Consider the following 19,584-nt stretch of genomic DNA (forward strand, 5'->3'; position numbering starts at 1 on the left):
CCCGGGGCTGCCCAACACCCCTGCTGAATCTCACCTGGACTCCCATTTTATTTACGGAAGGGGCGGGGTCGCTTCTCAGCTGTAACCTGTAAAGAGCGGCCTTGGGATAGAGGTGGCCGTAGGCAGACTCACTTGTACCCTGCGTCACAAATCTTTTCGTGGTTTTTTTTTTTAAGAAACACACACACACACACACACATAGATTTTTGTACCATGTTAGTTACCCGACTGTGACATTTTAAATAAAAGCACAAAATGAGGAAACGGAAGCCGCAGCCCCTCTCCTGTTGTTACAACTGGGCTTCCTGCCCCCATTTCCTCTGCTTTTTCTACAGAGGCCTCCCTGGAGCACTCGCAGAAAGGAACCTTTTGCAAGATCTCCACCGGTTTAGTTTAAAAAAAAAAAAAAGGAATAAAGCAAAAATGGGGGCTTCTTTCTTTTAGGGGGGGGACCCAATTTGATCAGAACTGCTGCTCCCCCCATGCTCGGGGACAATACATTCTGAAAAGAGCACCACGCGTTTCCTCTTTCCCTCGCCAGGCCTGTGTTTATCTCAGCCAGCTTTTATGATTCATGGCCAGCAGGCAGCTCAAAGGAGGAGCAAAACCCCCCCAACTTTCCTGTACTTCAGACAAGAGAGCTCTTTTTTGGGCTCTGTAATTGAGGAGAGTTGTGAAAAACAAGTGAAAATTCCCCACTAGTTCCTGGGAGTGTCTGTCTTTATCAGGACGAAGCTCCCCTTTGGGGAGGAGGTGACTGAAGGGAAAAGATGCAACCTCCTCTCGCCGTCTGTTGACGGCAGCTGTGTTCTTGCTGCGACCTTTCACCCCTCCGCCGATCCGTCTGGCTCTCAGGGCCCCCGAAACTGGGCCAGTGGGTCTCTTCAGCCCAACACGCTGTCATTGAAAGCCAGGCAGACGACCGCCTTCTGGTGGCCGCTGTACTCCCGCTTGATCTCCCCCGTCTCCACGCACCACAGCCTGGCCAGGTTATCCGAGGAGGCTGGGAAGACAAGCAGAGAGAGGTTAGGAGGGCCAAACCAGCTGCTGGAGGGGGGGGGGGTGGTCACTGCAGCCTGCCTCTCTTGCTCACTCACTTGGTGGCTAATCTTAGCTTCTTCCCCCTCCAGCCTGCAATCCGGGGACAGGAACAACCTAGTCTGGAGGGCGAACGCAAGAGAAGCGAGGTTCTCCAGCCCAGCCTCCTGTTCGGCTGCTTGGAGCAGCACAAAGGGAAACGGTGCCATGGGGGGGGGGGCTCAGCTTCCTCCCAGCCCTCTAACTCTCTAAGGCCTTTCCCATGCGCTTATTGAGAAAAGCGGCCGTGGGGGTTTCTGCTTAAAGCCCCCAAGCGGCCCCCCTCCCTCTCCACGTTCAGTGTCCGTCATGCCCATTTCCCCTTCCTCACTCACCGGTGACAATGTACTGGGAGTCGCCTGAAAAGGCACAGTCCCACATCCAGCCGCGGGAGGTCTCCCCAGGGTTATTGCTCTTGATGCTCAGCTCCGTCATCAGAGAGAAGTTGGACGTTTTCCAGATCTTGCAGGTCTGGTCGGCAGAACATGTGGCCAGAAGCCTGCAGAAGAGGAAAGGAGGCAGGTGGGAGCAGAAGGCACGAAGGCTGTCATGAGCACAAGCTGGTTTGCTTTCGAATGTCACGCTGCGTGCCCCCCCGCCCTAGGCCACCGTACAGCAAACCGGCTCTATAAACCACGCAGCATACCAGCGTCTATACTAAAAATTCTATATTTCATGTATTAATATGTGAGACAATGCTATTATTTCATACATCGCAATAAATTGTATTCATATTCCATACATAAACAGCTACGAACTGTGTCCTGTAAAAGGTACAATTCACCAGAAGGAACAAAACCTGCTTTAGCTGGTGAACTGCACCCTTTATGGGACACAGTTCATGGATGGAACATGAATGTAATTCGTTGCGATGTATGAAATAACAGAATTGTCTCACATCGATTTGTGAAATATAGGATTTTTGTTATAGACACTGGTGTGCTACACAAAGCCACTTTGGTATACTGTACTTTCGATTGGGTGCTATAGTTGAAGCTGCCTTCTACTGAATCAGACCCCTCTGGGTCCATCCAAGTCAGTATTGTCTACTCAGACTGGCAGCGGCTCTTTCTCCAGGTTCTCAAGCTGAGGTTTTTCACACGTATCTGCCTGGACCCTTTTGAGTTGGACCTGGGACCTTCTGCTTACCAAGCAGATGCTCTGCCACTGAGCCACTGTCCCTCCCCATCATGCATGATCTCGGCTTTATCTGGGAGCTTCCTGGCTCACAGATTCTCACCTTAGCTACAGCCGGCATTTTCTGCATTCTGGATCGTTGGGGACCTTCTGCCAGGACATGAGCCAACCTTCCTGTGCTTAGCTTTGCCCACCCCCACCCCCAATGGTTACACCCAGCAGAGTAAAGCAGCCAAGCTATTCCTTATGGCAGGGGTCCTCAAACTTTTTAAATAGGGGGCCAGTTCACTGTCCCTCAGACTGTTGGAGGGCCGGACTGCCGTTACTGTACAAGGCCGCGGGCCGTCAGTTCTCCGTCTTCTGCATCTCTCTCCCTTCCCCACACCACACACCCCAGCCTGGGAACTCACCTCGGTATCACCTCACACTCTGTCTCCGCCGCCTCAGCCCAGTGCCGGAAGTGTGCGTTGCTAACGCAAGTTTAGGTCGAACGTCACTTTCAGTCTGATTTTGCCATAACCTGGCGGGCCGCATAAACGTCCTCAGCGGGCCGCATCTGGCCCACGGGCCGTAGTTTGAGGACCCCTGGCTTAGGGTCTTTGTCTGCCAATCTTACCCAGGAATTCCTGCTAAGCACTGGAAGCCAGATTTTATAGCATCATTTCCCCCCAAAGCAGTAGGGTTAGATCAGGGCCTCCCAACGGACAGCCCAAAGATGTCTCTCCCCACCTTCCCAAGGAGAACAGAACTTCAGGCGTGCCAAAGTGCGGCCAGTGACGCTCTGAGGTCCACCTGCCCCCCCAGGCCTGAAGATCTCCCTGGCGCTAGGGGTTAGTGAACGGAAAAGATGGTTTCCGAGGCCACTCACGTGGAGTCTGGGCTGAACTTGCACTGGAGGGCGTAACGGTTGTGGGCGGGAATCTTGGTCTTCGGGATCAGCTGGGTCACCTCGTCTCCGATGCCCCCCGTTAAATTCCACACGTAGCAATTGCCCTGCAAAGGATGAGGAGAGCAAAGCGACCGTTTCAGCCTAGCGCACTCTCTTCTCAGCCCTTCTGCAAGGCCTGGTTCCCCCACTGGACTCCCCCAAGCAGGGACCGGCTGCAAAGCGTGAGGCGGACCTCCCAGGATCACGCAGGCGTTTGCTTACTGAGCTGTTGACGGCCGCCATGTAGCTGGCATCAGGGTCGATGTGAACAGAGTTGACCGAGACTTCCGGCTCTGGAATGAGCTGCTCATTGTGGTCGGTTTTCAGGTCCCAGATGTGAATTGCTCCGCTCTGATCCCCCACGATAAGTTCTGCCTGACAGGGAAGGGAGGGGACAAATCAAGGGCCTGTTCTGTCCGGCACAGGTCCTGAGAAGGGCAGGGCTGGGGAGAGCTCAGAATACCTGATTGGGGTGCAGACAGACGCAGTTGATGGGCGCGTTCACTTGGAAGATACGCTGGCACTGGAGGTTGCGTGACCTGGAAGGGGAACATACATGGATGGTGATTCGGGGTGGGGGGGGGCAATCGCCTTCACCTCTGCTTGACTCCTTTTGCTCCAGGGAGCTCCAAAGCTTCCCGCAGCCCCACAGGCACGCCTCCTGCCCAAGCCACCCATCCTGTGCTATTCTGAAACCACTCCCAGGAGACCGTCCAGACAGACCATACCCTAGATTTGACGGCCCTTCATAAAAACATGAGGCCCTGTGGTGCAGAGTGGGAAAGCAGCAGTACTGCAGTACTGTGGTCTGAACTCTCTGCTCACGACCTGAGTTCGATCCCAGCGAAAGCTGGTTCAGGTAGCCGGCCCAAGGTTGACTCAGCCTTCCATCCTTCCGAGGTGGGTCAAATGAGTTCCCAGCTTGCTGGGGGGAAAGTGTAGAGGACTGGGGAAGGCAATGGCAAACCACCCCGTAAAAAGTCTGCCGTGAAAACGTTGTGAAAGCAACATCACCCCGGAGTCGGAAACGACTGGTGCTTGCACAGGGGACTTTTCCTTTCCATTAAAAAAAGGAAACTAGGCAGGATAAGAGGGACCTTCTAAAAAACACTCGGATCTGGGGCTTTTCTAGGTTAGCCTTTCGCAGAACGACAAAAGTTGTCTGTCTTCTCTACTGTAGCCTTTTCTTCTTCATCCTTTTGACTTTTTAAAATTAAAACACATGCCCAGCAAGAGCAAAAAGCTTGCTTTGCAAAGAAAACAGAATTCAGGCAGCCAGATCCGAAACACCAAAAAGAGAAAACGGCAGCAGTAATCTAAACTCTCTTGCAAGGAAGTAAATCCGCCCGAACTCTCTGGGGCCGACTTCTGAACAAACATACTGAAAAGCGATAGATCCAAGTAGGCAGCCGTGTCAGTCTGAAGCAGCAGAACAAACCAGGAGTCAAGTTGCACCTTTAAGAATAAAACTTTGTTGGTCTTAAATGTGGACTTGACTCCTACTTTGTTATACTGAAAAGTGAGTTTGCCACGTCCCCGTGTCGGTGCTGGGATGTCTCACCTAGTCTCTTTCAGGTGCTTAGAGGGCAAAGGCATCCAGGCCTGACTGAAGTTACCCTTGGCCTTTTGTGAAGACCGCTAGATGGCTCTCTGATGGAAAGGTCCCCTGCATCACGACTCAATGCTGGCTTGGGGAGAGCGGCCTGGGACCCCCCGGGTTTGTGCCACAGACCTGTCCAAGGCCTGAAAAGCCCCCCTCCCCGCTCTTGGCCAAAGTGAGACACCTGAGGTCCCAGATGCGAGCCATGCAGTCTTCGCCCCCTGTGTACATCCAGCGGCCATCTTCGTGGAACCCCACAGACGTTATGTTCTTGCTCACTCCATCGTAGTTGATCACCGGGTTTGGGTTGTTGGAATTCAAGTCGTACATCCGAATGTGCTGGTAGCCTGGAGGGAAGAAAGATGTGGACGAAAGGTCTCTGCGCCTGTTAGAACCCTTGGGACAACCAGACCAAATCTTGTGGCACGTGAAAGGAATTCAGAGTGGCAGAAACTTTTCTGGCCACAAAGTCTTATTTAGGACTTGCTAAGTTTCATATCTTTTATTTTCTTTTTTATACACAATGTGGATGTTATGTTTTTGTCCAATACAGTTTACAGCTTATTTCATCCTTTTACTTAGCTGTAAATATTATTTACTGCGCTGCAATGTTATTTACATCCTTGTTCCTTTGCATTCTTGCTTGGTTTTTTTTGTATTGGAAAACTCCAATAAAATGTTAATTACTAGAACATGTACGATGTTTCCTGCTTTATGCTTGGGGCTCATCTTTTAATAATTCTATTATTCCATTCTGTGCTGATCTTTGCTGTGAGACTCTGGGCTGAAGGACTGGCTAAAATTCCTCTGAACCAAGAGTGGTCAACGCTCTGGAATCTGACGCATGGGCTGGTCTCCATCTAACCATCTGCATTTGCTCCATTCCCCCCCCCCCGCCTTGCCTGCTTTGATGAATTTTTAGCACCACGGTTTCAGCCAGCTTTTAAAGCCCTTTTAAGCGATTGATCTACCAGCTCTTGTGCTGTTTTTCCTCTGCTGAACGTGGCATTTTAGCACAGATGCTTGTTTTATTTTGTATTGATGTTTTAAAACGTTGGAAAGGAACAAAAAGATTGATTGCTTTAAAAGCCTGCGAGAATAATGGAAGTAGCAAAACATTGGGGGGGGGGGGTGGTTGGGGGCACGAAAACAAACGAATAAAAAGGAATTACATTATGCGAGACTGAAAAATCAGGAAAGGTGATTGCCTTGCGTGGAGTCAGCAAGGGCTAGTCTCCTGGGCCACAACAGCAAGAGACAGGAACGCCTCTAGGTCTCTGTCTGTTTTTAAGGTCTTCCCAGTCGGACACCGGCTGGAAAGAGGGGGAGCCAGTATCCAATTTTGAAAGCAGGCAGAGACCCAGACATGACCACAAAGTCTGCCTGATCTAGTGAACTGGGCCACAACCTCCTGCCACAAGGAGGAAGAGGAGGAGACTGGATTTATACCCCACTCTTTACTCGGAGTCTCAGAGCGGCTTACAATCTCCTTTTCCTTCCCTTCCCCACAACAGAAACCCTGTGAGGCAGATGGGGCTGAGAGAGCTCTTTCAAGAACTGCTTTTGAGAGAATACCTCTGCTGAGAAATTGTGGCTGACCCCAGGTCACACCTGCAGCTGGCCCTGGACCACCATATGTATTATATACCCTACCCCCAAATAACACAGTACCTAAGCCCCAGATTCTGTCAGCTGTTCTGGTAGCCTGTGTGTCCTCTAACAACTGTTCAAGCTCCAATGTTTTAGGGGCACCAATGTTTTAGGAGGAAGCTCTAGCCATGGAATTAAAATAGGGTGTTTCTTGGGCTTTGGGACCCCTCTGTCCAGGTCTTCCTTTCCCACCTCCAAGAATCCTGGGACTGCACTACTGGATGGAGGAGACCACCCCCCCAGTGCCCACCCTGAAAGCCTTAATGGAGGTAGTGTCCCCCCCCCCATGTCCGGCACCCCGTTCCTACCTGCAGCGGCTACCATGCTACGGTCCGGTGTGATCTCCAGGGCATTCACCTGCTAGTCGCACTGGTCAAGGAAGAGTTGGTCACCAATGGCTAAAACAAGGCTGGCAAAACTGGGCAAACCTCCCCTCTCCTGGCCCAGTTTTGCCCATCCGAAGGATACAGAGTCCTGGTGCTGGACAGTCCTGGTGCATATCCCACTGTGGGCCTGCCAGAACCGGACGGTGTGGTCGTAGCCGGCGGTGGCCAGGATCACCGGGTCGCTGCCCACTGTGCCCTGGGCCGTGTTCATGGCTCACTTTTCTAAGGCAAGAGGAGGGCAGAGTTTCGGTCCCTCCCTGACGTCCACGGTTTGTACTTGTATGACAGGAGAAGCGGGCATGCTGGTGCTGAAGGAAAAGCCACCCCTCCCCCTTTTTCTGGGTCTGTGGAAGTCTTTGGAGTGAATCAGCATCACCCAGTGCCTTGTGGGGGAGGGGGTAGAGCCAAGCCTCACCAGTGCCCTGGATTCACTCTGGGACCCCAGGCTGTTCCCACCTACAAAATGGGAGTAACTGGGACCTCAGTGGAAGAGGCTTCCTCCTCGGGAGGTCGTGGGCTCTCCTTCCTTGGAGGTTTTTCAACAGAGGCTAGATGGCCATCTGACAGCAATGAAGATCCTGTGAATTTAGGGGGAGGTGTTTGTGAGTTTAGAGTGGTTCCTCAGTGGAACAGGCTTCCTCCTTGGGAGGTGGTGGGCTCTCCTTCCTTGGAGGTTTTTCAACAGAGGCTAGATGGCCATCTGACAGCAATGAAGATCCTGTGAATTTAGGGGGAGGGGTTTGTGAATTTAGAGCAGTTCCTCAGTGGAACAGGCTTCCTCCTCGGGAGGTGGTGGGCTCTCCTTCCTTGGAGGTTTTTCAACAGAGGCTAGATGGCCATCTGACAGCAATGAAGATCCTGTGAATTTAGGGGGAGGTGTTTGTGAGTTTAGAGTGGTTCCTCAGTGGAACAGGCTTCCTCCTTGGGAGGTGGTGGGCTCTCCTTCCTTGGAGGTTTTTCAACAGAGGCTAGATGGCCATCTGACAGCAATGAAGATCCTGTGAATTTAGGGGGAGGGGTTTGTGAATTTAGAGCAGTTCCTCAGTGGAACAGGCTTCCTCCTCGGGAGGTGGTGGGCTCTCCTTCCTTGGAGGTTTTTCAACAGAGGCTAGATGGCCATCTGACAGCAATGAGGATCCTGTGAACTTAGAGGGAGGTGTTTGTGAGTTTCCTGCATTGTGCATGGGGTTGGACTACATGACCCTGGAGGTCCCTCCCAACTCTTATGATTCTATGATTCTGCTTCACAGGGTTATTGTAAACATAAACAGGGCCCAGGCTGAATACAAAGCCTTTTGCTCTCCTAGACATGTCATGCTGCCAAGTCCCACTGAACCCCATGTCAGTGGAAAGAGGGCAACTGCAGAGGGGGGCTATCAGGAAACAAATCAAACGGGGGGGGGGAGCTTTTAACCCTGGTTGTTGGGAGGGGGTGGGTGTGGAGCTTTGTGCTGCGTTTTTAAATTAATCTACACAGACATAAACCTGCTCCCTAAAACGCACACAAATCTGGAATGAACAGAGGAGAGAATGCAAACTTGGAGCTGCTACTAAAACACCAGAAAAAGACATTTCTTTTTAGGAACTCCAGCATCTGTTGTAGGAGGGGGAGACAAACCGAGGAAGGCACCCAAGATCCCCCCGACCGGGGTGGGCGCCTGCACCCCCAAACAGATGCAAGCAAGAGAAAGAGATCTGACTTTCCAAAGCAAGATCCAACAGCAGCACTGCCCAGCGGGCACAAAAAGCCATGCAAAGTATCACAGCAGCAGCAAAAGCAACATTGTTTGGTTTTTTGCTGTAAAGACAGGCAGATGCATAATTCCCTTCTCAATTGGGGGGGGGGGGGTAGGCAGAGCCCTCTCCCACTGTAATTGGGAGGGGGGTTTCCCTAATTTGGGGGAAGGGCGAGGACAGCCAATGGGAAGGCCAGAGAGCCCACTTACCTTCAAACACAGGGAAGAGAGCAACTAGGCGCATGCGCATTCCAGCCTGGGGGGGGGAGCTCATCGCGCGCTTGCGCCCTTCGATTCCTCTGCAGATCTTGCCCGTCTGGGGTCTCATTCTCTGCTCTCCGCGCGGAGCGAAACCGCCACAGCGCCCCCTGCCCGTCAGGAGGAGGGAGAGGGCGCCGGTCAAACGGAAGCATGCGCAGCGCGTCCTGGCTCTTTTCCCTTTGCTAATTCTTATCCTGTAGGCAGAGCCAAATAGGCAGCCGTGTTGGTCTGAAGTAGTAGAGCAAAATAGGAGTCAATTGCACCTTTAAGACCAACTTAGTTTTATTCAGAACGTACGCTTTCGTGTGCATGCACACGAAAGCTTACGTTCTGAATAAAACTCTCTCTCTCTCTCGGCTTCGCGAACGAAGATTTAAGAAGGGTGCAATAGTCCACGTCTGCTGCAGGCTCGCTGGTGGCTGACAAGACCAATGTGGGACAGGCAGGTCCGGCCACAGCGGCTGCAGGGAAAAGTCTGATTTGGGGTTGGTGCTGTAGCAGTGCGATTCTTCCTCAATCTCCTTTTGTCCTCAAGACCAGCTATGCGTGCGTTCTCAAAGGAAGAGACAGCCTGGTGGATGGTGTGCCTCCATGCTTTGCGATCTGAGGCTAGGTCAGACCACTGGTGATGGTTGATGCGACAGGTGCCAAGGGATTTCTTCAAGGAGTTGCATCATCTCCTCAGATGCCAAGATCGACAAGGAGATTGACAACAGGCTGACAAAGGCAAACCGTGCATTTGGCCGACTGCACAAAAGAGTGTGGAGCAACAAGCATCTGAATAAAACTAAGTTGGTTTTAAAGATGCAATTGACTCCTATTTTGTTGATCTTAAAGGTGCAATTGACTCCTATTTTGCATGCACACGAAAGCTTACGTTCTGAATAAAACTAAGTTGGTCTTAAAGGTACAATTGACTCCTATTTTGTTCTAATCTTTATCCTGGTGAGAATCGCATTCAAGGCAATTAAAGGCCTGTCGCTAGATGGCGGAGCGGAGCCCGCGGTTGAAACAGCGGAGGGCGTCAGAAATGGAATCTCGGGTGGGCTGATGGTCAGAACTCTCGGGGACAGTTTGTAGTTTAGGAGGAGTTTTATCGTATTTGCAAATCGCAACGTGCAAAGATGAAAACCTGCAAAGGGAGGGGCGGGCGAGCAAAAGGGAATCAAAATGCCCCTGGCCCCAGAGAGGGAGGGAGGGGGGTCCACAGGGCCAGATTAACAACAAGGCCAACTAGGCACTGCCCTATGGCCCCCCCCTTTTAAGGGCCCGCCCCCCCCCGTCTGCTTGCAGCCCTCCCAGCCTGCACGCCCAGCCAGCCACAGAGCCGCTCTTGGCCCCACTTGCTTGGTGCGGCGGCCGCTGCTGGCGGCGTTGCCGAGTTGGCCTCTCTCTGCTTCGCCCAAGGGGGCTTGGAGGAGGGGGCTGCAGCGGGGCGGCCCCTCGGCCTCGGAGCTCATCTGCAAGAATTGCGCTGCCCGGGCTGGGGCCTCCGTAGGGTTCAGCCCGGCTGTTCCCGGAGCGGGAGGGCCTGTTGCGGGGCGCCTCCAGGGCCGGGGGCGCTCCACCTGCAGCGGGGATGCCGAAGCCCGCCCGCCCGCCCGCCCGCCCTCCGCTTCTTGCCTAGCGGCGACCTTTGCATTGCAGCGGCCGAGGCGGCGCTCGGCTCCACTCCGCGTCGCCCTCCTCCCGGGCCGGGGCTGCCGCCTAGGGCGGGGCGGGGCGGGCGCCGCAGAGCCCGCGAGAGCGAAAGGGGCGGGGCGGCTGCTGCTGCTGTCAGGCGAGGCGCACCTGGGCCGGCCAGGTAGGCGCAGCAGCCGCCGCCGCGACGGGGGGGGGGCTGGCCGGGGGGGGGAGGAGATGCCGGGGCGGGGGGGCGTGGCCGGGCAGGGAGGGGCAGCGGGGGGGGCGGTGGCTGCAGAAGGCGCCCGGCTGCTGGAAGAAGGAGGGTGCTGGGCGCAGGTGAGTGGGCGGCGGGGGGTGGAGAGCATCTCAGCTGCGGGGGGGATCTCCGAGCTGTGCCCAGCCGCCCCCCCCCCCCGAGTCCAGGTCCAGCTCCCTTTGCCTTCTCCCCTGGAGATGGGCGGTGTTGGGGGGGGGGCGCTTAGGTCTTTTGAAAATTATGGACGTGAGAATCTGAAGATTTGGAATCAAAAGGGTTTATTTGGAGGGGGGGGGATTAAGGGAATTTTTGGTTCCTATTCCAAAGGCCAGTCCTATGTCTTGTTACATTTCTGTCTCACCTTTCTGCCATGGAACGTGGCATGCCTACATGGATCCCCCCCACACACACATTTTGCCCCGCGACAACCTTTTTGAGGAAGATTAGACTGTGCTCCCTTCTTTTCCATGTAGGCGTCCCCTGGTGCTAAAACAGAAGGGTGTTTTCCCCTGGGGTGATGCAGGGGGGGGGGAAGACTTGGTCTGCAATATTCCAGAAAAGGGTGACCTCCGCACCCCCTCTAGCAAGACCAGCTGGGGTGGCCAGGTGTCTCTGGGCCTGTGCCCCACAAGCCGAGAGAAAGTCTTGGTTGCAAAGGGCAAGCAGCGTCAAATTGGTTTCACTGTCCTGTCCCCTCCCACAAGATGCTGCCCTGCTGTAAGGGGGGAGGGGAGGGCGGAGGAACAATGGACCTTAGGCCTCTGGCTGGGGTCCCGGGTTCTGGAGGCAATCTTGCCCTCTCACCGCTAAACCCAAATCACGCCAGCCAAGAACTGTGGAATAGATGCATTCGCTTTTGGAGTGGCATGGACGTTCTTCGTGTGAGGTATTTGTTGTGGGTGCAGAGTGCATGTGTGTGTGTGCAGCTGTGTGTTTGCAGAATGCAAAACGGTAGCTGGACCCGGACTTCTGTGGCCACGGGCTGTCCGGAGAGGGCCCCAGATAAAGAATTCCCTTTCCAAGCCGATCTTTAATCTCCAATGTTTGCGAACTCGGCGAGATCAGCCCTGCTGGCTTCTGTGCGTAACGGATTTGGCCAGCCTGCAGCTCGCTCTGGGTTCGGGAGACGCCCCAAATGTCAACACTTTGCTTTTTGAGCCTTTATTTTTGTCCTGGGGGAGAACTCAAAAGGACGAAGCCAGCTGGATGTCCCTCCGGTGGCCCACAGAACAGAGCACCGTCTTCTCTGGCCGATGAGAGGCAAGCTTTGGGGGTGACTTCTGGGCAGGTGGGTGCAGCAAACCTGGCTTCTGGCAGAGTCACAGACACAGGCCCTCCCTCCCTCTGCAGGTGGACGGGGCCTCCAGCCAGACTCATGAAGCTGGGAAAGGCAGCTGTGCACAGAGCAGTCTGGCTCGGCTTGCGGATAAACGACATCTGCCCATCTCTGGGACACTGGCCTGTTACTCAGCCACCTGACCTTGTTCCTGAGCTTATTGCTGCATCCCATAATAAGAGGGAAGCCAGCTGGGGCAGGGGGTTAGGTAGAATCTGTTTTCCCTGCTGAGTTCCGCTGTGCTGTGTAAAAAGATGTCACTGAACCATTTCCAAAGCATGTGCCCTTTGCTTCCAGTCTAGTAGCCACAACCAAGGTTTCCCCGTTCATTTGGCCTTGGGGGAAGAGGTAAGGCTTTCCTGCAGGTGGGGTCTCCCCAGGGTTCCCAACCATGGTGGGCCAGTGGCCTTACACCAGAGGTAGCCTTTAGATGCCTTTTGCATAGCAGAAAAGCAGCAAATGAATGATCGTGTTTACTATTCAAGAGACAATTGGTCTCCGACGTTGCAAGATGCTGCTAAAAAAAAAGGCCTCCTTTGGGTGTTCCTTGGCTTTGGGGGTCCAGGTTTACGAGAGCTGCCTGGGTGGTCTTCAGAGGGAGGGGGTTCGTGTCCTTTGGATTCCTTAACATCTGCTGGTCTCGATATGTGTGTACTAGTAAGATCTTTTTCTTTTTTTTCTATGTCAAGTAATTGTTGGAAAATATTGATGATTTAATAAATTTTGGAAAACTAAAAAAAAAAAAAAACATCTGCTGGTCTTGATGCAGCTTCTGTCTGCAAAGATGCTGTGCTAATGGGCTTTAGAGGCATTTTGCGGTTTCCACACAGAAGCAGAGACCCAGAGAGGACTGAGAAACTGATTTCTTGCTGGCAGTCCCCGTTGATAGCTCCCACTGCAGCCCCTCTCAGCTGGAGCCCCCACTGGACCCATAAGAGACAGGAGTAGTTCTTTCCACCATACATTGAATCCTGCCCTCTGCTAAAGCCATCTAAGCCAGTAGCTGTGCTGTCACCATGTCTGGTGGCAAGGAGTTCCACATGCCAGCTGTGAAGAACAGGGCTTCTTTGGTCTCTCTTGAGCCTGCAAAGAGGGTGGCTTAATCCGCTGGCCTTTCTCTGTTTAAGGGATGGTGTTTTTGTATATTTGTTTGTGTGTGTGTACCTGGAAGTCCTGGTAACTGACCCCTACTGAGCCCCGTGGCACAGAGTGGTAAAGCTGCAGTACTGCAGTCCGAACTCTCTGCTCACGACCTGAGTTCGATTCCGGCGGAAGCTGGGTTTAGGTAGCCGGCTCAAGGTTGACTCAGCCTTCCATCCTTCCGAGGTCGGTCAAATGAGTCCCCAGCTTGCTGGGGGGAAAGCGTAGATGACTGGGGAAGGCAAGGGCAAACCACCCTGTAAAAAGTCTGCCGTGAAAACGTTGTGAAAGCAGCCTCACGCCAGAGTCGGAAACGACCTTTGCCTTTACTTTTTACTGGAGCCCTGGAGGATATTGAGAGAGGTGGCTGAATAAAGCCTGCCCCTGCCTCCCAGCTCTGGTATTCCAAGGAGGTCTCTCATCCAAGGACTTGCCAGAGTTGGCCCTGCTTAGTTTCCAAGATCTGACACCTGGGCTTTCCAGGTGTGGCCTGGTTGCTGACCATTCTGACCTTCCTTACTTTCCTTTTCAGGTAGGGTTGACTCTGCAGTTGGTTGGGTGGGGGATGTGAGTGGCTGTTCCCTGTTTTCCCCTCAGACCTCTTGACAAATCACTGTCTTTGTCAGGTTGTGGGTTGCAGAGTAGCCATTTGGGATGTTTTTGCGCACCGCTGGGTCAGGAGAGGACCCCCTCACCTTTCCCCAAGAACTCTTAAGAATCCCCCAGCTCTTTCCTCAATTCCCCAGAGCTCTGTGGGGAGAAGGAATGGCAGCAAAACTGGTATAAGCCGCCCTATAGGTTGAGGGTGCAGAGACACAAACTCCAGGCTGTTCGGCAGGCCACGTCTACAATCTTTGCAACAAAAACATGGCTGTTGTTTTTTTATTCCCAGTAAGTAAATGAAATCAGTTGATGCTCTAGAGTTGCGGAAAAACCTGTTCACGATACTGTCCCCACCCTCGCACAACCTCTGCATTGTTCCGTGTGACGGCAGCTGCAGCCTCTAGCTGTCTTAATCCTGTGGCCTGTTTCCTTGTCGACGGGTGAAAGTGGAAATGGAACCGTTGGGCTGGTCTGAAAACCAGCAGATGAGATGATCAGCATTTGCTGGGCAGGTGGTGGTTTCTGAATGGGTGAACGTCGTGGTCGGTCTCTGCAAGGAGAGAGGGGCGTCTTTCTTGCAAGAGTGGAATGAGGGGGGGGGGTCCTCCGTTGAAGCTGATGAGGTAACAGGAGAAAGGATTTCTGCAGCCAACAGGTAATTCGCTTCATCAGAAAGCGGTCACGTCTCCTGGCTTCTTTTTGCAAAACGAAAAAGGTCAGATGGTTTCTTGGAGGACAGGTCTGTCCACAGCTGTGAGCCGTGATAATTTAATGGCGTTCAAAGATGGAGTTCAAAGGCAGTATACCTGGGAGTTGCCAACATTCTTTTCAAAAGCCTTCTAGAGGCTGGCTGCTCCCGGAAGCAGGGCTTAGCAAATTCCAGCAACGCCTTAAAAGAGTAATGGTTTTGTTGGGGCAGAAGCTTCAAGCATAACCAGCTTCAAGAGGGGATTGGATCAACATATGGAGCAGAGGTCCATCAGTGGCTCTTAGCCACAGCGTATTTTATTTTTGGCACTCTCTGTCTGGGACAAGTGATGCTCTGTATTCTTGGTGCTTGGGGAGGGCACAGTGGGAGGGCTGCTAGTGTCCTTGCCCCGTTGATAGAGCTCCTGGTGGCACCTGGGTTTTTTTGGCCACTGTGTGACACAGAGTGTTGGCCTGGAAGGGCCTTTGGCCTGATCCAACATTGCTTCTCTTATGGTCTTATGTCTGGGGCAGGGATGCTCTGTCTTCTCATGCTTAGGGGGCAAGAGTAGGAGGATTTCTGAAGTCTTGGCCCTGCTGGTGGACCTCCTGATGGTCTCTGGGTTTTGGCCACCGTGTGACACAGAGTGTTGGGCTGGATGGGCCATTGGCCTCAACCAACATGGCTTCTATTCTTATGTCTGGGGCTGGGATGCTCTCTTTTTGGTGCTTGGGGGGGCACAGTGGGAGGGCTTCTAGTGTCCTGGCCCCATTGATGTACCTCCTGATGGCACCTGGGGTTTTTTTGCCATCGTGTGACACAGAGTGTTGGACTGGATGGGCCATTAGACTGATCTAGCATGGCTTCTCTTAGGTTCTGTCTGGGGCAGTGATGCTCTGTACTCTAGGTGCTTGGGGGAGGTACAGTGGGAGAGCTTCTAGTGTCCTGGCCCCACTGATGGACCTCCTGATGGCACTTGGTTCTTTTGGCCACTGTGTGACACAGAGTGCTGGACTGGAGGCCATTGGCCTGATCCAACATGACTTCCCTTATGTTTTTAAGCTTTCCTGGCCCTGATCCCCCCATGCCTGTCTAGTGCAAACACGGCAGTCTCTGCCAAAAATAAGCAAAGGGACAGAAATCTGATCTGACGAACGGCAACATTCAGAAACCGACTTGGAGGCGATTCTCTGCTGCTGATCTGAAGGTTGCTTGTTATTCCGCAGAGGGAAATCCCAGCGTGAAGCTGATGAATCGGGATGCATCCCTATGTTCAGCTGCATTAAGCAGGGCCTAGAGATGAAGCATTTCTCACCTGCAGGGTGCTACGCTAACGTAACGCAGCTGGGAAGGTGATGCTCTGAGCCGCTCGAAGGCCCTGGTGCTTCTCTTGTGTATGGTCGGCATTTGTATAGAAATGCATCCCACGACCTGCAAACCTTGCTGTTCCCAGTTTATTCCCCCATCATGCATCGGATGAAGCCGCTCCTTCTTTGGGGTCTTCAAGACACGCCCTTTTGGGGTTTTTGATCCATTGGTTCTCGCTTTCATCAGGGGCAGCTTTCTTCAAGCCTCCAAAGAAAGCCCCGGCTTTTCATCTTCTGCTCCAAAGGGACCTTCCAGGCCTGAACTGTGCCCAGTTCTAGCAAGCGGGCTGCTTCCGGTCCCTGCAGGAGTGATTAGCTGTGTTGTGCCATGGAGATGCCGTGGAGCCTCGTCCTCCTCGGAGGGCCCTTCTTCTCCCCAAAGACTTCCCCACGGTGCTGCAGTCCTTCTGGGATCGACCCAAAACAAATACAGGGATGCATTTCCTGCCAGCACAAGCTGAGAGCCGGGTGTTTCACTGGAAGGTGGATTCAGCCTCTGAGCACCCTTGGCAGGGACCATACCTCTGAGCACGTGCAGAATGCCTTCCGCGCATCACAGATCACTCCCCTTCAAGGAGTTCAGCGCTGGCACTCCCCTCATCCCCCTCAGCTCATCCCTGGGTTGTGTTGGAAGTCACTGAGTGCAGCTTCACTCCAGGGGAAAAGCTCCAGATAGTGGCTGCCGTCCTCAGAGCAGGACCTTGTATCCTTTTGCTCACCTGGTGACGAGCCCAGGATGGTACTGCCCAGGGGTGGCCAAACTGCAGCTCGGGAGCCACACGTGGCGCTCTCACACATATTGTGTGGCTCTCAAAGACCCCACCACCCCATTGGTTGGCTTGGAGAAGGCTGTCGTCTCTTTACATCAATTCGCCAAGCCAGCAAGTGGCTTCCAGAATGCATTTAAAGTTAAAGTTGCTTTCTTTCCACCTCTCCCACATTCCCCAATCTTTCTTTCTTTCTCTCTTTCTTTCTCTCTCTCTTTCTTTCTCCCTTTCTCTCTCCCTTTCTCCCTTTCTCCCTTCCCTTCCCTTCCCTTCCTTCCTTCCTCTTGCAGCTCTCAAACATCTGAAGTTCCTGTCTTGTGGCTCTCAAACATCTCAAATGTTTATTCTTTGTGGCTCTTACATTAAGCAAATTTGGCCGCCCCTGCTGGGGGAGAAACCCGCTCTGGAGGTGTGTCTGTTTTGGAGATGAAGCACTCCTGTAACGGGGCTGCATCAAAGGCACAAAAATCTCAGACCGTAGGCATGTGTGATTTTGATGCATTCCCAGCTTTTTGGCCGGGGGGGTGTGTGTGTGTGCCCGTAATGGCCTCCGTTCCTAGTAAAGCACAAACCCACCAGTGGGAAAAGCTCCACGCCCTTCAGCCTTTCTTCCTGGGCCTTACTTGTCCTTCAAACGGAAGACCCAGAGGAGACCTGAGCGATGCAGAGTTAAGGGCAACGGTTGCATCTCGTGGTTTTGGTGCGTAGCTTCTCTTTTTGCAGCTGCTCAGCTTGAGATGTAGGAGAGGCCCCGATCCTTTCTGCGCATACTCCCGCCCAGTCGAACATCCGCCATCTTATTCATGAGCTCACCTCAAAGAATCTTGTGTTCTCTCCCCTGGATCTCTCCTCTTCTCTTTCCTAGGCATGTGCCAGAGACCTGTGCTGGCTCCTGGGTCAAGCAGACTAGCTTCCGCAGCGAGGGCCACGCTTCCTCTTTCGAAGCCTTCCATGGGAATCTTGCCCCCTTGGCCCTTAGTCTTCCCACCCCTGACTGGTGCTGGACCATCTGAGGGTCTGTTTTGTGTCAGTGCCAGGGCCCCACAAGTGCCCAAGGAAGGCTGCCATGACTGCATGATTTCAGAGTTCAGCCATGTGGTTTGTTTTGTCCAGCCAAGCGAGAGGCCGTGGAGAGAGCCTGTGGCTTGTTGGTTCTTTGTGCAAGCCCCAGCAACCCAGCTGGGAATCATTAGGAAGGGAATTGAAAACAAACCAGCCAGTATCAGAATGCCCCTGTATAAATCGATGGTGCGGTCTCATTTGGAGTACTGTGTGCAATTCTGGTCGCCGCACCTCAAAAAGGATATTATAGCATTGGGAAAAGTCCAGAAAAGGGCAACTAGAATCATTAAAGGATTGGAACACTTTCCCTATGAAGAAAGGTTAAAACGCTTGGGGCTCTTTAGCTTGGAGAAACGTCGACTGCGGGGTGACATGGTAGAGGTTTACAAGATTATGCATGGGATGGAGAAAGTAGAGAAAGAAGTACTTTTCTCCCTTTCTCACAATACAAGAACTCGTGGGCATTCGATGAAATTGCTGAGCAGACAGGTTAAAACGGATAAAAGGAGGTACTTCTTCACCCAAAGGGTGATTAACATGTGGAATTCACTGCCACAGGAGGTGGTGGCGGCTGCAAGCACAGACAGCTTCAAGAGGGGGTTAGATAAAAATATGGAGCAGAAGTCCATCAGTGGCTATTAGCCACAGTGTGTGCGTGTGTGTGTGTGTATATATATATATATATATATATATATATATATATATATATATATATATATATATATATATATATATATATATATTGGCCGCTGTGTGACCCAGAGTGTTGGACTGGGTGAGCCATTGGCCTGATCCAACAGGGCTTCTCTTATGTTCTTATGTACTAGAAGGGAGCGGGCACCTGGGACTTGCTGGGCCTTTTCTGCCATCTGCCCTGGTTGCACCAGCCTCGCATGTGGCCCCAGCGTGTTGGAATTGCTTCTCCAGCTGCTGTGCAAAATGAGTGCAGCGCTTTGGCACAGGAAGGTATTTGAGATGTGGAGGACTCCCTGTGATTGTCCATGGCTAAACAGGCGTGACTGGGCGAAAGATGCCTGCATTCCAGAGCCCCACATTTCGAAAGTGCGGCTCAGAGGCAACAGCTATCTCGGCAGGTAGAGCGGAGAAGCCTTCGGCTTTCCTCCTGACCCACTCTCCTTTATTTCTTGTTTAATTATGTAGGAGCACCAGGCAGGTCAGCGAGCCAACTGAGCCAGCTGTCGGCCGCTTTGTGCGTGGCAGGTGCGAATGACGCTCTCTTGAATGGAAAGGGTTTGCGGCGCCCAAGGGAACAAGATCCTGACATTCACCACCCTCCGGGGGTGGCACATGAGGAAGGGTGCAGAACAGATAGTCTTTCTTCCTGCTTGTTACATGCTAATCTTGGGGGCGGAGGGCAGGGGAGAAGCAGAGCTGTATTAGCATGACAGTAGAGAATGCTGGCTGTTCCAATCTCCACTTGTGTCTTTAGGGCTTGCCTTCACCTGTTCCTGGCGCTTGTCTGTTTTGTGGCTGCTGGATCAGGGCCATTTGTGTAGTTCCCTTTCATTTGAATTATTTTTATATTGGGCAGCTTTCTCTGGTGTGGAGGCGTCTGTTGCGACATGTATTTTATTTTCTAAAGAAACAACAGAACTGCAGAATGGAAAAGATAAAAAAAAAATAGAAATTGTTTGTTTCACACATACATGTTTCACCCCACCCCTGTGTGTCGTCTAAGGCATTTGGGCCAGTTCATATGGGTCTCTTCCCCTCCATTTTATCCTGAGAGCAACCCTGGGTTCTTGCCTGGGGAAGGCCTTGGCTTCTCTGCCCTGTTATAGTCCCTCCAGAGGAACTGGCTGGCCGCTGTGTGAGACAGGAGGCTGGACCAGATGGACCCTCACTGGCCTGACCCAGCAGGGCTCTTCTGATGTTCTTCTGAGGGGAAGGCCTCAGCCTCTCTGCCCTGTTGTTGGCCCTCCAAAGGAACTGGCTGGCCCCTG

The 19,584-nt window shown here is 52.8% G+C and overlaps 2 protein-coding genes across 2 annotated transcripts in view; one reads left to right on the top strand and one right to left on the bottom strand.

Annotated features, from left to right (window-relative positions):
* Positions 1 to 199: 199 nt before the first annotated feature.
* Positions 200 to 7,026, bottom strand: MLST8 (MTOR associated protein, LST8 homolog). The gene is made up of 8 exons (XM_060260854.1): positions 6,861 to 7,026; positions 6,701 to 6,752; positions 4,927 to 5,089; positions 3,606 to 3,681; positions 3,365 to 3,517; positions 3,083 to 3,207; positions 1,413 to 1,576; positions 200 to 1,003 (listed from the first exon to the last, which is right to left on the bottom strand). Exons 1-8 carry the CDS (start codon positions 6,987 to 6,989, stop codon positions 885 to 887), a joined length of 981 nt encoding a protein of 326 aa, XP_060116837.1. The 5' UTR covers positions 6,990 to 7,026; the 3' UTR covers positions 200 to 884.
* Positions 7,027 to 10,700: 3,674 nt separating this feature from the next.
* The window catches only part of LOC132588482 (hexosaminidase D-like), a 38,886-nt gene continuing 30,002 nt past the window's right edge, over positions 10,701 to 19,584 (top strand). Inside the window, exon 1 of the mRNA XM_060260881.1 lies at positions 10,701 to 10,737. The gene's annotated coding sequence lies outside the window, so the exon portion shown is untranslated. The remainder of the gene's footprint in view (positions 10,738 to 19,584) is intronic.

This window comes from Heteronotia binoei, chromosome 20, assembly GCF_032191835.1.
Source record: "Heteronotia binoei isolate CCM8104 ecotype False Entrance Well chromosome 20, APGP_CSIRO_Hbin_v1, whole genome shotgun sequence".
NCBI classification, from domain to species: Eukaryota; Metazoa; Chordata; class Lepidosauria; order Squamata; family Gekkonidae; genus Heteronotia; species Heteronotia binoei.

Coding starts and splice junctions, on each gene's coding strand:
- MLST8 (XM_060260854.1), bottom strand. CDS start 6,989: ATGAACACGGCCCAGGGCACAGTGGGCAGCGACCCGGTGATCCTGGCC. Junction 5,090..6,700: donor TAGCATGGTAGCCGCTGCAG/GTAGGAACGGGG, acceptor TCTTCCCTCCAG/GCTACCAGCACATTCGGATG. Junction 3,208..3,364: donor TGGCGGCCGTCAACAGCTCA/GTAAGCAAACGC, acceptor CATCCTTTGCAG/GGCAATTGCTACGTGTGGAA.